The sequence below is a fragment of the Leptodactylus fuscus genome, chromosome 1, assembly GCF_031893055.1.
Source record: "Leptodactylus fuscus isolate aLepFus1 chromosome 1, aLepFus1.hap2, whole genome shotgun sequence".
Lineage (NCBI taxonomy): Eukaryota > Metazoa > Chordata > Amphibia > Anura > Leptodactylidae > Leptodactylus > Leptodactylus fuscus.
The window spans coordinates 287561790-287580893 of NC_134265.1; the positions used below are offsets into that span (position 1 = coordinate 287561790).

General features: G+C 43.4%; 1 protein-coding gene across 2 annotated transcripts in view; it reads left to right on the forward strand.

Moving 5' to 3' along the window:
- Positions 1-883: 883 nt before the first annotated feature.
- Positions 884-19104, forward strand: part of GUCY1A1 (guanylate cyclase 1 soluble subunit alpha 1) — a 41107-nt gene continuing 22886 nt past the window's right edge. Inside the window, exon 1 of one of the 2 annotated variants that reach the window (XM_075288371.1) lies at positions 884-1297. In XM_075288371.1, the coding sequence (XP_075144472.1) occupies positions 1040-1297 (258 nt within the window). In that variant the 5' untranslated portion in view covers positions 884-1039. Of the gene's footprint in view, positions 1298-5145; positions 5558-19104 lie in introns of those variants that run through there. The other variant, XM_075288365.1, reaches the window with a different exon arrangement.

Below are 19104 nucleotides of genomic sequence, written 5' to 3' on the forward strand. Positions count from 1 at the left end.
GCTGGCCTCTATACCAGGATTAAATACTGTCACGTCACCCACTGACCGCTATACCAGGACTAAATACTGTCACGTCACCTGCTGACCGCTATACCGGGACTAAATACTGTCATGTTACCCGTTGACCGCTCTACCAGGACGATTGTGGATAAAAAGTCTAGCCATGTGCTATACATAAGAGTTACTGATATGTGAGACATGGAGGTAATAATACAGTATCTTCATTATTAGTACCCCCCATATATCTCACATTCTAGTAACCCTTATGTGAGGTACACAGGGGTTAATGTGAGGGACATGATGGGGTTAACTGCTATTAATATGAGGCACATGGAGTTACTAAAACTAAACGAATCACCCCAAATGTCTGACATTAATGAGCATAGTAATCCCAGCATGTACCTGTGTTCTTTTTTTACTGTCACTTTGCTGGACTTCCTCTGCTTCCTTCTCTTCTGTGCAGGCTACAGTACGGCAGGAGCTCGGCAGGGTCCATCTTCTGTATAGGGATAAACCCCGCCTCCTGGGCTCTCCTGACCCCTCTCATTGGTGGGCAGAGGGCAGGCAGAGAGAGGGGGGAACCTCCTGAGAGCGCTGAGTGGAGCTATTTCTTTTAAGACCTGCAGCACTGGCTGAAGTGTCTGAGTCTCTGCAGCTACACAGCCTTCCGACATATACTTTCCCTATACTAAGGGGGAAAGTATTCCACCGACAGGGGGCTCCTGCAAGTGCTGGGGCCCTGGGCTATTGCTCAGTTTGCCGGCCATGCTGGTGACAGACCCCCTAGTCCGTATACACCACCATACATGGAGCAATCTAGGAATTAGTGTGACACCAGTCAGTCCCCACAGAAAGTGCAGAGGGAGGTGTGTGGTGGCTGCTGCAGCCTCTTGGAGCCTCCCCCACTCTCCGCCCAGCCAGACTCCAGCAGCCGCTCATGTGAAACCTTCCCAGAGCCTGTCATGGGGTCCGGCTCCTGCTAGTCCTGTCCTTCCTCCACAGGAGAAGAGCACCTGAAGCCCGTGGAGGAGCCGGCAGCATGTTCTGCACCAAGCTCAAAGACTTAAAGCTGTCGGGAGAATGTCCCTTCTCTATGCTGATACAGAGCCAGGGATCAGAGGAGGGTGACGACGAGGTGCCCACCAGTGCCGCGGCTGCCGGACCGACACCTATCTGCACCGATACCACTGTCCGGCAGAGGCGGCTGCAAGAAGAGGCGCCACAGAGGAAGAGCAGCCGCACCAGGGTCTACCTGCACACCTTAGCCGAGAGCATCCGCAGGTTAATCTTCCCTGAGGTAAAGCTGCACTCTGTGGGGGCAACTACACATTGTCTGCTGGCCAGAGGAATGCGCAACTTTCATAGATATGGGGGCACTTCATAGAAGAAGATATAAATAAAGACTTACTCCAGGTCATTAATTTATCAGACAGAATACTCACTGACGTAGAGATACAGGTCATGTCCAAAGGTTTATCATTTGTTCCATCAACAAGGTTCCATCATTTCGATTGGGTTAAAGATATAGCCCTCTTCACCAGAAAATTACGTTGGTCCAAATACATGTGTACAGTGGAGAATAGGGTGGCTCGGGATCTAGGGGTAGAGGTGGGGGATCTGGAAGGAATTCGCATTTTAGAGGGTCTATTAAGTGAGAGTGAGGGACAAAATGAACCCAAACCCCTAACACAATTGAGACCGAAAAATCGCAATGATCCTCCACCATGCGATTCTAAATATATCAATATCTTTGAGAAGATGGTGGTCGAACAACTTGGTAAACTGCCCATAAATCTGAGCTTTAAAAGATCAAATCTGGACCAATATCAGATGAAAGCCTTGAGATCGCTTGAATCTGATAAGTCCATTATCATTAAAGCTTCGGACAAAGGGGGCAACATAGTGGTCATGAACCGTGACCACTATATATCAATGTGTGAAGATGTCCTTCTGGACCCCACCAGTTATGAAATCTTGGCCTCAGATCCCACCCCCATTTATACAGCAGAATTGGTCACCATATTGAACCAAGCCAGAGATGAGGGCTTAATATCATCAAAAGAACATCAATTCATGTGTCCGTCCAACCCCCGGGTCCCCACCTTCTATTGCTTACCGAAGGTTCATAAGGGGTATAGTCCCCTGAAGGGTCGCCCCATTGTCTCGGGCATCGACGGGTTAACACAGGGCGCAGTATATACTTGGACACCATCCTACGCCCTTTTGTTCTGGCGCTCCCGTCGTATGCCCGGGACACTATGGATGTCCTCCGGCAATTGGAGGACATCCATTTACCACCTGGGGCGACCCTGGCATCTCTAGATGTGGAGGCGCTCTACAGCTCCATTCCCCGTGATCAGGGGTGTGGGGCTGTGGGGCGCTTCCTGGGGACCCGGGGGACCCAATATGTTCAACACAACACGTTCATCCTCCAACTACTTGAGTTCATACTTACCCATAACACGTTCTTATTTAATGGTCGAGTTCTCCATCAAAGACGGGGCACCGCAATGGGGTGCCCCGCAGCACCGACCTTTGCAAATTTATATCTGGGGGTGTGGGAGGAGGAGGTAGTGTTTGGGGAAAGTTGTGATCAGTGGACCCAACACGTAGCCTTATGGTTACGTTATATCGATGACGTGTTGGTGATTTGGACGGGACCAATAGAATTGTTCATGGAATTTGTGCAATTCCTGAACATAAATGATTGGAACCTTAGATTTACTTCTACGATGAATTCTAAAAATATTGCATTTCTGGATCTAGAAATCAACATCTCAGAAACAGGAAAATTATTTACTACTCTGTACAGGAAGGAAACAGCGACGAACGCCCTTTTGCGTTTTGACAGCAGTCATCCTCAGCCTCTCAAGAGAGGTATACCGATAGGCCAATATTTACGAGTACGGCGTAACTGCTCAACTGTGGCCGAATTTGATAAACAATGTGAATCTTTAACAACACGATTCACAAATAGGGGTTACCCCAGATACCTCCTGGAGAAAGCTAGGAAACAAGCAAGAGACACCCCAAGAGAGGCATTACTAACACCTAGGCCCAAAAAAGAGAATGATAATGTTATAAGACTCATTGGCACATTTGACCAACATGCAAAAGAGGTCCGCCAGATATTAGAAAAATACTGGGGGATTTTACAACAGGACCCAGATGTGAAGAAGGTCATTACCCCAAGTCCCTCAGTGACATACAGACGGGGGTGGAATATAGGGGATAAATTAATGCAGAGTCACTTAGAACCAGAATCAAGAACTACTTGGTTGAGCTCTGAATTACCGTTGGGGACCTACAAATGCGGAGCCTGTAGGGCATGTGGGTACATCCAGAAGGGCCGTGAAATAACAGCTCATGCCACGGGTAAAATCTATAAGACGAACGACTTTATCACCTGTCGTACTGAAGGTGTTGTCTACCTGATATCATGTCCATGTAAAATTAACTACGTGGGAAAAACGAAACGGCAGTTTCGTAGACGCAACTTAGAACATGTTGGCGACGTGTTGAGAGGAACAGACACACCAGTCGCCAACCACATACGAGAAGCCCATAGGGGGGATGTCTTTAGCTTGAAGTTTCAAGGGATAGAATGCGTAAAAAAAAAACGCACGGAGTGGAGACTGGAACAATATGATCCTGCGCAAAGAAACGCAATGGATCTTTCGATTTGATTGCATCAGACCTAAGGGTTTAAATGAAAATAATTCCTTTCTCCCCTTCCTGTAATGATAATATTTATACGATCTATGAAATGGACCTATGGTCCATCTCGGTAAAAAACACAGGGTGTGTCTAACTCTTCCTCCTGGCATAGATATATTGCGATATGGCAGATACGATACATAGAGAGGCAGTAGGTGATCTGTGATCATAATCGTGTACGGAGAATTGTAGAAACCACCAACCACCGGAAAAGGGGGTTTGGAGCATCTGTGAGATCTATAAAAAGGGGGAAACACCCTCCACTAATGGGTGCTCCAAACTAGTGAAAACAGTAGCCACATCTGGGTGGATTGATCGATTGTTGAACACAGTATACATCGATATTGCAATATGGGACAGGGAGTGTTCCCCTAACCTAACCTCTCTGTAAAATAGGATCTGTAGGTGAACCAAGACCGATAGCAGGGGAGAAAGATACCCCGTAATATATACCAACAAGGTGTCTGGTCATATCGCAACTAAATGGGGATAAAAACATCTGTATATGTGAGGGGTGATGCTTGACGGAAATCCTGGGGTTGGAACCCTTAATAAATTAGTAGTGTGATGTGACCAAATGAGTGTCAACGTATCAAATGCAATCATGGCTACTTCAGAGTTATGCTATGAACTGTGAGAGACTTGTAGATCTGAATATGATGTACATGCGAACACAGCATGCACGTACTCTGGGTTTATATCCCAAGGGAGGGAACTTGTTAGTATATGTAGCAAATACTAGTGAATGGATTGTATTCTTTGTCACACTAGTGTTTATGGTATGGACCCCAAGGGATATATGGATGTGCATCCAGGACCCCTCTGATCATTTATTCCCTGAGGTGGCAACAACTAGTAGACCCTAAAGGGTTAAAGAACTGCCTGATCTGAAAAGCACTGTGTTGCCCACTCTGACTAGAGCAGCAGTAGGGGGTAGTGACAGGCTGAATGCAGCACTTTATGAGCATAGGTGGTGGTGTAAGAGTCAGGACGCTTGTGTGCCGACCCACAGGGAAGATCCTAGAGACTGCTCCGCTAGCCTACAAGTAGTTGCCAGATAACAATAAACCCATCCCCCTCAGTAAACCACAACGTGAGCCTTACCCAGTGTGTATTGGAGTGTGTGAACTGAGATTAACCCCATGGGAGCCTCTGGCCGAATGTATCACTAGTTACTAATAGAACTAGGCATTCAACTGAAAGGCAGAGGTTAACCCTTGATTTCCGTGTGTTACAAATTTTGAACGGACTGGATTTACCATAGGTCCGCAAATACATTCTTTTAGTGGGACATGATGAGAAATTAATTTTAAATGATATGAATAAAGGTTATGTTTTAGCTTTATTTAGGAGTACCCCTTTTGATATTAATTGACACCAGTCAGTCCCCACAGAAAGTGCAGAGGGAGGTGTGTGGTGGCTGCTGCAGCCTCTTGGAGCCTCCCCCACTCTCCGCCCAGCCAGACTCCAGCAGCCGCTCATGTGAAACCTTCCCAGAGCCTGTCATGGGGTCCGGCTCCTGCTAGTCCTGTCCTTCCTCCACAGGAGAAGAGCACCTGAAGCCCGTGGAGGAGCCGGCAGCATGTTCTGCACCAAGCTCAAAGACTTAAAGCTGTCGGGAGAATGTCCCTTCTCTATGCTGACACAGAGCCAGGGATCAGAGGAGGGTGACGACGAGGTGCCCGCCAGTACCGCGGCTGCTGGACCAACACCTATCTGCACCGATACCACTGTCCGGCAGAGGCGGCTGCAAGAAGAGGCGCCACAGAGGAAGAGCAGCCGCACCAGGGTCTACCTGCACACCTTAGCTGAGAGCATCCGCAGGTTAATCTTCCCTGAGGTAAAGCTGCACTCTGTTGGGGCAACTACACATTGTCTGCTGGCCAGAGGAATGCACAACTTTCATAGATATGGGGGCACTTCATAGATATGGGGGCACTTTATAGATATGGGGGCACTTTATACTTGTCTCATCTCATGGGGTACGAATACAAGGTAGCATCATCTGAGCTGACTTGCGTGAACAGAGCTAAACAGTCTGTGTGATGTTCCCATGTAGCGCAAGGACTGGCACTTCATCAGGTGTCACAACAACATACACATAACTTACAGAGCCATTAGTAATGTGTAGGGGTAAGAAGGATGCCACTTTTCATTGGCATCAATGCAGGACACTGAGTAGCCCTATATATACAGTATATATATAGTGATGTGTATGCATGTATTTCCTATATAATCTAATAATATAGTCCTGTGTACCCTATTTCCAGTAATATTGCCCTATGTACTCTCTATCTGGTAATATAGTTCTATGTATCCTATATCTAGTAATATAGTTTTATATAATATGTATATGTATGACTATATAGAGTAATATAGCCTTGTATATCATGCACCCAGTAATATAGTCCTGTATATTCTATGTCTAGTAACATAGTCGTATGTACCCTATATTCAGTAATATGGCCCTATGTACCCTATATCTAGCAATACAGTATTGTATATCCTACGTCCAGTAATATAATCCTATGTATCCTATATCCAGTATGATGTTCCTACAGAGTTCCTTGACATAAGCATCAAGTATGAAGAGAGACTTGGTGCTACCAGTGTCCACCATATTGCGCCATTTCAAAGCACTACGGTGACATTTATCATTCTTGCTATAAAGGGGTGTGGTATAAACGTGTCAACGTGCTTATGAAAATTATACGCCATTTCTATATAGTCCTTGTAAGAATAATATTGATGGTAATCATGATATTGTAATAATGCAAAAAATATATTAAATAATACAAACCATCCAAAGACCACAGTCCTGATATAGTATTATCACATGAACCCCCTCCCACTATTAAACAATGTGTATACCACATCTATAAACTAAGCATTTCATCTGCAGACCTGCATTGTGGATTTCTATCACTGCTATTAGTTTTCTCTTCTGCCATTAACACCCCAGGCAGAATGTGACACGGAGATCTTGGTGACATTCTGTTTTGTCATATGAGGTTGTAAAATATTGTGGATGTGAATGTCTCAGTATTGTAGACGTGTCGTGTGATTTGACCTTTTCTCGCACACTGTCTGCAGGTTAGACATGGAAACTCCTCTGTTTTCTGTTGTGGTTGCATTTTATTGATTTAGGTTTGGTGTTTAGTTTTTATTGTAAGCAGACGGAGATTTGTTTCATTGTTGTGCCCATAACTGTGCAGGTTTATGTAGACAGAGATGCCAGGACTGATGCAACAAGTGACGCACTGCTGTTGGCATACAGTACTTGGGTTTTGATGTCATTTTGCAGTCCTGCGGTATTGTAATGAGGATTTTATGATGTGCTAAAAGCCCATGTGTGTTTGTAGCACAGAAACATTCTGTTACCCATTACAGATAGAAGTGTGTGCTGGTATCTCCTGCCAGGGTGCAGTCCATTTACCATACATGTACATTAGCGTGCGATCTGCTCAACTATGTCACTTTCTTGCCTATTTGTGTCTCACATCTTAATACATTTTATATCATGTGATTAATGTACATATTGATTCTCCTTAGACGTGTTTTCCTGGGATTGTTGCTTCTGTCCTCTGTTACATACATGTTGCCATGCAGTCGTTCACCTCTCTGCATAACCTAGTGGGATGAGGAGTCATGCAGATCTGGCAGACTGACAGCTTCTAAAAAGAAATATTAAAGGGATCAATGATGAATGGCATTTCCTGCTTCTACTTATGAGTGGACACAGTATCTTATGTTATATATTGACCCTATACTCTATATGTAAGCCTCCTTACCCATTCATGCTGCAAAATGAAAAAGGAGAGAAAATAATCACTAGTAGATATAGGTGATATGCTACCTTACATGTGAAGTTGTTCAAAGTTGTATTCTACAATTTTTTTTTGCTACAGCATACGGTATCTTATACTGGGAGAGCAGAATTTGTTAAATGGATTCTACCATTAAAAACATTTTTTTTTCTTGTTGACGCGTCGGAATAGCCTTAAGAAAGGCTATTCTTCTCCTACCTTTAGATGTCTTCTTTGCCCTGCCGTTTGGTTAAAATTCTGTTTTTTGTCGGTATGCAAATGAGTTCTCGCAGCACTGGGGGCGGGCCTCATAGCTCAAACAGCACTGGGAACTTCCCCAATGCTGTGAGAGAACTCTCTCCAGCGCCGCCTCCATCTTCTTTTGGGATGTCCTCTTCATGGGTCTTGTTCCGGCGCTGGGGTCACACTTGTACTCCTGCGCAGTCGGCTCTGCCGAATGCACATGCCGGCGGCTATGTTTTTGTGACTGCTTATGCGAGCATGCGCAGTACGCTCTGTATTCCGTTGAACTACAGGAGCGTACTGCGCATGCTCGCGTAAGCGGCCACAAAAACATGGCCGCTGGCATGTGCATTTCGCTGTGCCTGCGGCCCGATGGCAGAGCCAACTGCGCAGGTGTACAAGTGTGACCCCACCGCCGGAACAAGACTCATGAAGAGGACGTTCCTGAAGAAGATGGAGGCGGCGCTGGAGAGAGTTCTCTCGCAGCATTGGGGATGCTCCCAGTGCTGTTTGAGCACTGAGGCCCGCCACCAGTGCTGCAAAAGAACTCGTATGCATACCAACGAAAAACTGAATTTTAACTGAACGGTGGGGCAAAGAAGACACCAAAAGGAAGGAGAAGAATAGCCTTTCTTAAGGCTATTCCGACGTGTCAACGAGAAAAAAGTTTTTAATGGTAGAATCCCTTTAAGACTGTGATTTTCTGCGCCATTCTTAATTCCCCAACTGGCGCCAAGGCACCTTATTATATACACTTGAATTATTTAAGGTGTTGCCCACTTATGTGTAGGGGCGGCTTTAGGTATTGCAATCTATGAAGTTTATGGGGTAGTGTTGTAATACTTAAAGAGGTTGGCCACTTTCAGACCAATATTGCAAAACAAATGTACAATAAAAGATATACAATTTTCCAATATACTTTCTGTATCAATTCCTCACAGTTTTCTAGATCTCTGCTTGCTGTCAATCATTCTGTTACTTCTAGAGGATAAAACTCTGACCATGGTCATGTGACTTACGGTCCATGGTCATGTGATGAGCACACAGGTGCCGCTCGTTATAGTCATAGCACAGTAGTCAGACATCTGCCTGGTAATCAGCTGTGCACCTGTGTCCTCATCACATGACCATGGACCGTAAGTCACATGACCATGGTCAGAGTTTTATCCTCTAGACCAGGGGTCCTCAAACTTTTTAAACAGTGGGCCGGAGGCAGAGCAGGTTGCACAGACATCGGGAGCGGTGCCCTCCAATAGGTAAAGTGAAGTGCGCTCCATGGCCTGGCCTGAGCTCCCCAGTAGCTTCATTATAAATGCACGCCTGCCGGCGTTGTCGGCGGGGCCAGGCAGAAGTGCTTGGGGGGCCGCATGTGGCCCACGGGCCGCAGTTTGAGGACCCCTGCTCTAGAAGTAACAGAATGAATGACAACAAGCCAAAATCTAGAGAACCGTGAGGAATTGATACAGAAAGTATATTGGAAAATTGTATATCTTTTTATTGTACATTTGTTTTTCAATATTGGTCTGAAAGTGGCCAACCCCTTTAAACCTGCCGCTTGCACTTTGTGTGGTGAGTAAGCAGCGAAGCTCATGGCATGTAAACATTACTGGGAGTTGTGCTGCCCTGAAACAAATGATTGGTGGGGGTCTCGGCTGTGGAAGTCCTGTAGATCTAATATTGATGGCCTTTCCTAAGGATAGGCCATCAACATTTGAAGGTTGGATAACCTGTTTTAGGATGAGTCCCCACCTGGTGGAAACACTTTGGAAAAAAAATAGCATTTTACAGTCACTGCATGGTGGATGGGATTGAACTTGCATTATATACGCGTTGCGAACATATGATTTCAAAAACCATGGCGGTTATACCTACAGAAACATTGGCGGTTTCCCTATAGGTATAATGGAAGCAGAATGTCCGCAACGGGAAAAAACGCGATGCATTGCCACCATGGATTTTCCCGAAGCCCTTTTTTGCTGTGGCCCGCTACATGGTGCCTTGACCCTGGAGACACGGACTTCTTAATAATTCAGGTGCACACCTCTGCACCAGAATTGAAAGTTATGCCACTCAGAATTAGTGTAGAGTAGCACTTTCCGCGACTTTGTCCGCGGTCCCACCGCCCCCCCGAGATCCACCGGCGCACTGACTCCCGTCAACAGTCCCGCTTTGACTTTGTCCGCAGCCCCCCTACCTCCCCGCGACCCATCGGCGCGCTTGCTCCCGTCAACGGTCCTACTTCCCACCCCCCCTGCCCTCTTGCTCCCCCGCCGTGCTTCCCCCCCTTCCTGTATTCCCCCTACCCCTGCGCGGCCCCGGCGTCATGCGGCCCCCAAGCACCTTGTGCCACCACAGTCCGGACTGACCCCCGCTGCACAGCCAGCAGAGGCAGCTGAGTACAGAGTGCGGAGTCACAGAGCGGCACAGGCGATGCATGCGCGGGTTCCCGCAAAGGACAGTGCGCGGGCCGGACGCTCAGGAGCATGGAGTATGCGCCATGTTCACCAGCGTGTCCAGTGTTCGTAGAGCCGCCTATCGCAAAGCGCCTGAAGCAGAGTGGATGACGTCATCTCAGTTCCGTTAACCTTGTGGATCGGCGAATTCGGGGCTTGTGGTCCCGAGGTGCGGGCATGTACTGGTTGAATACGTATCCTATTTCTTTCCAGATCCCAAGGTATGTATGTGCCGGATCTGAGCTAAATCCCTGCAGCCGTTTTTGCATGATTGAGGAACAAACATCCAAACACACAAACCCACAAAGACACAAACTTTCACATTTATAATATTAGTAGGATTTCAGGTATAATTCACACTAGATTTCTGTAAATTTGTTGGGCCAAGAAATCCCTAATCCAGTCTGCCTTGATCTCCTCCCTGCTGTGCCTACTTTCATAAGTAATGGCAAGCAGGGCACAACCAAAAATGTGGTACATCTTTAGTGAAAAAAGGTCTTTATGTCAAAGATTCGCCATATTTAGTGGTTGTCCAGCCTGCCTACTTAAACTCACCGACTCATTCCAAATAGAATTTTAGCATAACATGGGTAACGTGTAGTTACAGTATCTGGTTCCCTCCTTTTTATTTCTTTTGAAGCGGATCTGCAAAATCTAAAAAATATATGTAAAAAAGAACACTCATTTTTACCTGTAGTTGCCACCCTATGGTGACCTCTAACATAAGGATTGAGAGGTCTTGATGTACATTGACCGAACTTATCCTAATGCTTTAAAGGGGATCTGTCATATTCTAAATGCCCTTCAAACCAATAATGGTGCCATGCAGGGCCTAACTCTGACTGTCATAAATGACTGACAGCCATGGTCATTCCGAATTAGTAAAGATCCTCTAATTCATTAAAGGGGCTCTCCCATCTCAGCCTTTCAGCCAGGCTTATGCAGTGTCTGCTTCTTACTTCCTGTATTTCTCCCCTCCCCCTCCCTCCTGCTGAACGGAGCAAACAACACTTCTGCAGGTCAGATAATCTGCAGATTCTTGTACAGAACAGACTCCATGTTATCTGTGTGTTTACTTAGAGAGATAACAGACCAGTCTTTATCAGCAAAGTGCAATTAGCTGAAGCCAGCAAGAGCTGGGAGTGAGTGACGTCAATTGTCCTACAGGTCCCTGGTTATAGCAACACAGTGTAAACAATGGGGGGAATAAATTCACATACCAGGCAAAGCAGAATTTGTAAAGCAATATATTTAGGAAAAAGGCTTCAATTTACATAAGCTACCAGTATAGATAGGATCCTTGAGATGGGACAACCCCTTTAAAGAGCCAGTGACTGAATTCCTGCAAAGTAAACTACATATCTACATAATATTATTAAAATGTATATAATTGGATTGATATCTTTGTCTGACTCCACAACTCTGTATGTAGGGACCACTAATAGAAGCAGAAACATACCTGGCAATAAACCAATAATGTAATGCAAAGAGAATTATCTATTAAAAGATTTTGCAAATAAGCCTGCAAGTGCATTGTGGGCATGGACTGGTTTGCCAGATTTGCCTACAGACAATAGCTTTCCTCTATAATCAATAGCCAGTTTTTCCCATTAAGCTGTGATGACATTTTCAGCTTCTATTTGCCTTGAATGTAAGCAAAGCTGGTAAATTATGCCCCGCCCCCGATGCACTTGCAGTCTGATTTGCATATCCCTGCAATCTATGTTTAGTGTTTTGTCTTTCAATTTGCAAGCTTCTAAGTCAATGTTCAGGATTCTGTCCTGTATATTTTTTCATCTTTTTCGTTCTCATTACCATTAAACTCTTCCTAGCATAATTATCATTCTCAATGACTTACTGCTCTCCATAATGTATGCAAAGTAGGAAGGCGATTATTAGTCTTATTACAAGATCCTATATGTTGTGTTAAAATGATACAAAACCTGGAGTCAAGAACAGTAGAGCAAGTTGCCAAATGCAGTGGGATTCCAATGTTCACATGAAAGTTCCTAGCTGTGACCATAACATTTAGGTTTATCAATATGAAAACTCATCATAGTTAGCAAGGATGCTATCTAATAGTATCTGGATAACATCATTTTGCAGAAAGCGTATAGGTGCACTCGTAGTCTATCTATCTATCTATCTATCTATCTATCTATCTATCTATCTATCTATCTATCTATCCCCTGTATTATCTATCTATCTATCTATCTATCTATCTATCTATCTATCTATCTATCTATCTATCTATCTATCTATCTAGCTGCTGTTTCCTACTAATAACGCTTTTCATTTACCAAGTTGCCTCCATCTCTATCAATAGCGAGTTGTGCATTTTGTAACAAATATTACTGTCCTCAACCTATACAATTGTATGCTTCTGATGTCAAAAATCCACAGAATAGGTTTTCGCCTCAGGAGGGCTGCAAGGGGAGCAGTGAAGGGGACATTTAAATAAGGGGACAGACGTTATACCTCCTCCTGATAGCTGCCATACTAGTCTGCCTGCAAGATATCTCCATGATCAGAGATAGCTGTGATCACAGACATTTAATTTCTGAATATCTCTCCATTATCAGAGATGAGCTTGTGGGAGCTGCAGGAGATTTACAGTATACAGCAATATTAAAGGGATCTAATCATTAGAATCCCTGTTTTTCTAACTAACACGTAGGAATAGCCTTAAGAAAGGCTATTCTTCTCCTACCTTTAGATGTCTTCTCTGCGCCTCTGTTTGGTAGATGTTCTGTTTTCCGTCTTCATGCAAATGCGCTCTCTCGCAGCACTGGGAGCGGTCCCCAGCGCTCAAACAGCACTGGCGGCGTCCCCAGTGCTGCGAGAGAACTCTCCAGCATCGCCTCCATCTTCTTCAGGAACTGGCCTCTACGTGTCGTCCTCCGGCCTGGCTTTCAATCTTCTACGCGTGTGCAGTTGGCTCTGCCAGCGGGCCTCAGGCAGAGCCAACTGCACCTGCGTATGGCAATTTTTTTGTGGCCGCTTACTACAAGAGCTTGTGTAAGCTCAGCGCCGTAATAGTACGACATTGTAATTCCGTGGGCACAGGCTGCTGGAATTGGAAGATACTTCGACTCCTGCAAATTAACCCTCCGGATAAGATCACATGATCTGAGGGGTAACAATGGCAGCCAGGAGGCTATGACTACCTATGCACATTTTCCATAGGGAACCTTTTGTGCAATGTTCTGCAATACTAGCTCTCAGCTTGCAGGTTCAAGTCCCATTGTGGGGCATGTAAAAACAATAAAAAATATTCCATAAAGTTTTAAATGAAGAATAAAAATGAACAAATTTAAAAATTCCACCTTTACATTTAAAAAGCACATAACCTAAACAAAAAATAAACAAACATGTTAGCTATTTCTATGTGTTTATAAGTCCCACTATCCAAAAATAGCGTTAATTAACCCATATGGTGAACGTCGCAAAAACATTTATATACCACAATGTACAAATTAACATATTTTGGTTACTTCACTTTCCTGAAAAAATCATAATAAAAAGTGATAAAGTCATACATACCAAACATTGGTACGAATAAACCGTACTTGTCCTGCAAATAAAAAGCACCGACATATCTCCGTCAACTAAACAGTAAAGAAGTTATAGGTGCCAAAATACGCTGACCCCAGGAAACTCTTTAATTTTCAAAAAGTTGTTTTATTTGTAAAAGCGGTAAAATGTAATATAAACCAATATAAATATGATATCATTGTAATTGTAATGACTCGTCAGACATGGGCCACCAAAAAAACAGTAATAAAAGCTAATCAGAACATTATATGTATCCCAAAACGGTGCTAAATAGAAGTACAACTTGTTACGGAGAGAATAAGCCTTGACATAGCTAAGTCGACTGAAAAATAAACAAGTTATAAATTTTGGAAGCCAGGGAAGGAAAATATGAATAAAGTCGCCAAGTAGTAACCTACAAACTACTCTGCGTAATTGAAGATGCTTAAATGGCTGCCATACACTAGTGCTGATAGTGGAGCTGGGGGTTTTGTGCGGAAGCTCTAATGAAAACTATTTACCATAGACTTTACGCTGCTATAGTTTTTCTCCTCTGATGATATGTCGGACAAATATGCCGACATAAAAACGCGTTAGTTATTTGTTTGTGTGCCTCTGTGTGATAGCAGACCATAGTAGTTCACTGATCAGACACTTACCAGCAGATTGGAGGTGATGTGTCGCAGGCTGAGGATTGTAGTGGCATATTGCAGATCAAGATCCTTAACCCATCATACTAAAGGGGCAGATCTTGAGTTTTGAATATTACACTTTATCTTCCAGACCATAGTCATTCTATGTGTGTTTTATGAATTTCAGTTGTTGTATTTATAATTATCTTTTGCATTAATTCTTTTAATACGTCCTATATTAGGTAGTGACTCGCCTATTATATTTGGATTGTAGCTTCAATCTTTGCAGTATATGTGGTATAAAACCAGAGATACAGCCATTTGAAGTGACTTATCCCTGTTTAGTAAACGCTTCAGCTCTATGTACTACATTGAGTACGTGTGTATGGACAGAGTCTCCCTGGCAATGCTGTTAGATCCTTGCTAATTGGAACTTTACAGTCTGTTTTCTGGTAAAAGGTAGTTTGATAGAATAATAAAGTATATTACAACAATGTTCACCACACACTCCCTGACACAATAATAAAAAAAATCTTAATAAAACAGGGGAGTCTTTGATGAAGTATGTTGTATAAAATAGTCGTCTCGGGGACGTCAGGCTAATTATTAAGCAGTGAAGTCACTAGACAGCAAATTATGCAGTTTGGTAATTACATTGCCTCTCTAGTTAAGAATGTAATGATGTTAATATTTGCATGAATTATCCTCCTGAACAACATGCTTGATGTAGAGGTTAAGCAAAATAAATATTGTGCAGTATTTGCTGTCGTCATGTAATGTTATTGTGCTCATTATTAACAGCCATTTCCAGTCTTAGAAAATCTATTGCATACACATAATTCACATAATTCTTTACATGTTTTTATAGAATAAATCCAAACTGCTAAATTCTGTAATGGTTCAATTTTTTTAGTTGCTACTGTAGACCTGACTATCTAAAGACTACATAACTTAAAGAGGACCTTTCATCAGATTGGGCACAGGCAGTTCTATATACTGCTGGAAAGCTGACTGTGCGCTGAATTCAGTCAGCTTTCCCGCAGTATATAGAACTGCCTGTGCCCAATCTGATGAAAGGTCCTCTTTAACCACTTCCAGACCGCCCATTGGGCTTTTACATTGGGAAGGTGGTTGCCTTGTCCTGCAAGGACATACCGCTACGTCCAAGCAGATCTCAGTAGCTGCATGAGATCATGCAGCTGCTGAAACAGGGAGCCGGCTGTAACTTTAGCCGGAGCTCTCAGAGAGTAGGCAGGGAAGGTTTATAGGTTTATTACCTTCCCTGCCTTCCTGATTGCTGTGTATACAGTGCCCATTGTTTCCAATGGTAGTTAGAGATCAAACCAGGCAGCTGAAAAAGCATCCTGCTCAATCTTGCCATGAATTTGTCTGATTCAGCTGCAGAGCTCGTGACTTGAGACACTGCTATGACTAGACTCATTCATCTGAGCATGATCAGCAGTAGAAGACTGGGGCAGAAAGCTGAAGAAGCTGAAGTCCGCTTCAAATTCCTCTGTGAACAAAACCTTAATATGCAAATGAAGTCTTTGGAGCAACGTGGATAGCACCATTGCTACCCACTGCAAGGCTTCTAGCTCATGACAGATGAGCGGCATAACAAGTCCCCTACAGCAATATAGAGTTTGTGTGCTAGGATGCCATCTCTATATGGTTGAAATTTAGGACATTCTCAGATTCTACAAGTGAGCATCCAGAGTGCAGTTTCACTTGAATGATGCTGTTTTGCAGTCCCCTGCACATACTGTTGTGCAAGTAAAAATAGTGAAAGGGTAGCAGCTCCAAAACTACACTGCGATCCCCTTTTTCTTGGGATCAGTCTGACCTCTTGGACACCCATCAATCATAATGCAATGACATAGGTTAGCAATATATTATTACTTTATAGGATTGAAATACCCCTCTAAGAGAATAACAGGTAAGATTATATACTTTAGCAGAGGAGACAAAAACACAGCAAAAATGACTTGGCTGTTAGCAGAAAGATGGAAATATCTGATTGCAAATGAGAAAAGATCTGTCAAACAAAGCAAACCTGGTGGGGGAAGTAGAAGGGGAGTTTCCCAGCTGACAACTTTCCACATTTCTGGCTCCTTCAAAGGCTGGGGCTCCACCTAAAAAAAAAAAAAAAAAAAAAAAAAAAAAAAACTGTGACTAATCCCATCCACACATTGCAGAAATATATCTGCAGTGTAAACGATGCGATTTTATAAATGCTTGCGTTTTTGCAAATTGCATCACGTCAATTATACTTCTGGAAACACCAGGGTTTTCTATATAGGTATAATAGAAGCAGAAAGTCCGCAGAAGAAAACTCTATGGACTTCCTATGAAAAGTGCTGCAGAAAAAAACGCTACATAAGGCCTTACCCTAAAAGTCTTTTTCTCTTAAACACAGCATTTAAAACGGGGAATTCGTATGAAGACTAGTGTTTAGTTATCATAAATCTGGATTCTGCAAGAAAACTGGTATACAAGGGATGATACATTTCCCCCCAAAGCCCTGTGTAACAAGTGAGCCTGCCAGTTATTGGGGTGGCATAAAATGATGACAGGATCCTTTTAACCTGTGGTCTTTAGTTTTATCTCTGTTGGACTTTCATAATACATACTCAGGTACCGCAAAGGAGGTGCCATCTTGATGAGGCCCAACTTCTGGTGGAGCCCTGCGCCTACATTGAAATCTATACCAGCTCATAGGTGGAGTAAGTGTTAAGTGGAATTTCCACCAGTAAACTGACGTAGATGACCATAAGGGTAAGTTCACACTGAGTTTTTTGGTCAGGATTTTGAGGCCGTATCCACCTGAAGACACTCCATTGGGTGCAGTGCACCGGCTTTCAGTCGCGGCTACCCATATTTTGGTCCGAACCTGAGGTGGCCTCCGCCTCAAAGACCCCGTATGAACTTACCCTTAACCTGACATCAGTGGCCTCACCCACACCAAACCCCTCATCATGCCCTCTTTCAGGAATGTGGCGGAGACAGTGTGAAAAACATGGTACACAAGGCATGATAAATCTCCCATATGATGCAATTATAATTGTAGTCATATTTGCCTTTACTTTTGTATACAAAAATCTGCTTTGATCTGGCCATACATGGGTTGACAGTGGATATCAGAAGTTTCTCTGATCCTCAGTCTCTGTTATTACAGTGGGAGTGTGATTGAGTATTAGTTGGAATCATTCCTGTCCATAAAGTACATCTTCATGAAGAGGTGTTTGAGGATTTTTACAGAGTTGTTAAGATTTTCTCTAACCATGTTGGTGGTGCCGGTCTTTTGTCTTGCCAGGTTGTCAGTGGATATGACTATGAAGGCAGGAACATTCTACGGTCTGGCATTTGTCCAAAACCCAGCCATGGTCCTTATTGTGGACAGGTTATCAGACTGGGACAGTACATGCATGAGAAGATAACCTGGCATGAGTGTGGAAGTCACGCCTGGGTTTCCTACAAGTACCAGATCATAGAAAGGGTCCTGCATTCATGGTCATATCCAGAGGCAACCTACCAAGATAATAGACAGTCAACACTAAGCTGGTTAGAGATGATGTTTATTTATATTTGCAAAAATGTTTTACTTTTAATTGTCCACAAATATGGTTTAGTTTAAATATGATTATGTTCATAGGCAAATCCCTTTAAAGAAGCAGTTCTAGGAATAGGAATTGTCCTAGAATGATAGGTTTTCTTGACCTCAGTGAAAGTGAAGAGAGGATACTAAAATTAACTTGGATGCATTGATGAACTTAAAAGGGTCTTCCAAGACTTCAACGGGTTCTCCAATCTCAGTCTTTCTGGTAGGCTGCATTCCGTGTCTGTTTCTCACTTTCTGTATTTCTCCTCCCCCCCCCCCCTTACACCACTGAACGGGACAAACAACACTTCTGCAGGTCAGATAATATGCAGATGCTTGTACAGAACGGACTATTATCTGTGTGTTTACATAGAGAGATAACAGACCAGGCTTTATCAGCAAAATGCAATTAGCTGAAGTCGGCAAGAGCTGTCAGTGAGTGACCTCACTTGTCCTACAGGTCCGTGGTTATAGCAACGCTGTGTAAATAATAGGAGGAATAAATTCACATACCGGGCAAACAAAGCAGAATGTAAAGGCTTCAATTTACATAAACTACCAGTATAGATAGGATCCTTGAGATGGGACAACCCTTTTAAATTCTGTTGACTGATCATTGACATAGGTTACTAATATCAGGGTAGTGGTGTTCTGACTAGGCACCTCTACCGATCAGCTGATTGACGTCACTGTGATGCTTCAGAACCAAGCAAAAGCCTCTACATTATATAGTAGCTATATTTGCAGTTCCATTCCATTCACAGTCATCATACAATATATGAAGCAGCACTTGGCTCCAAACAACCTCAGCAACTGCAATCAGCTGGTTAGTGAGGGTGCTGGGAATCAGACTCCCACTGATATGATATGATGATTTATCCTAGGGATCATAATTCATAACCAGTAATAAAGTCCTGGAAAACCATTTCTGAGATCAAAACATATATAATATAATATTAAGAACAGCAGGAAAGAGAAGGTCAGCGATACAGTTCTTTCCAGCTGTGCTCATAAGAAGATTGCATTGTCACTGGAGGGTCTTCATACAATATATGGTGGGGATATGTGTATATATATATATATATATATATATATATATATATATATATATATATATATAT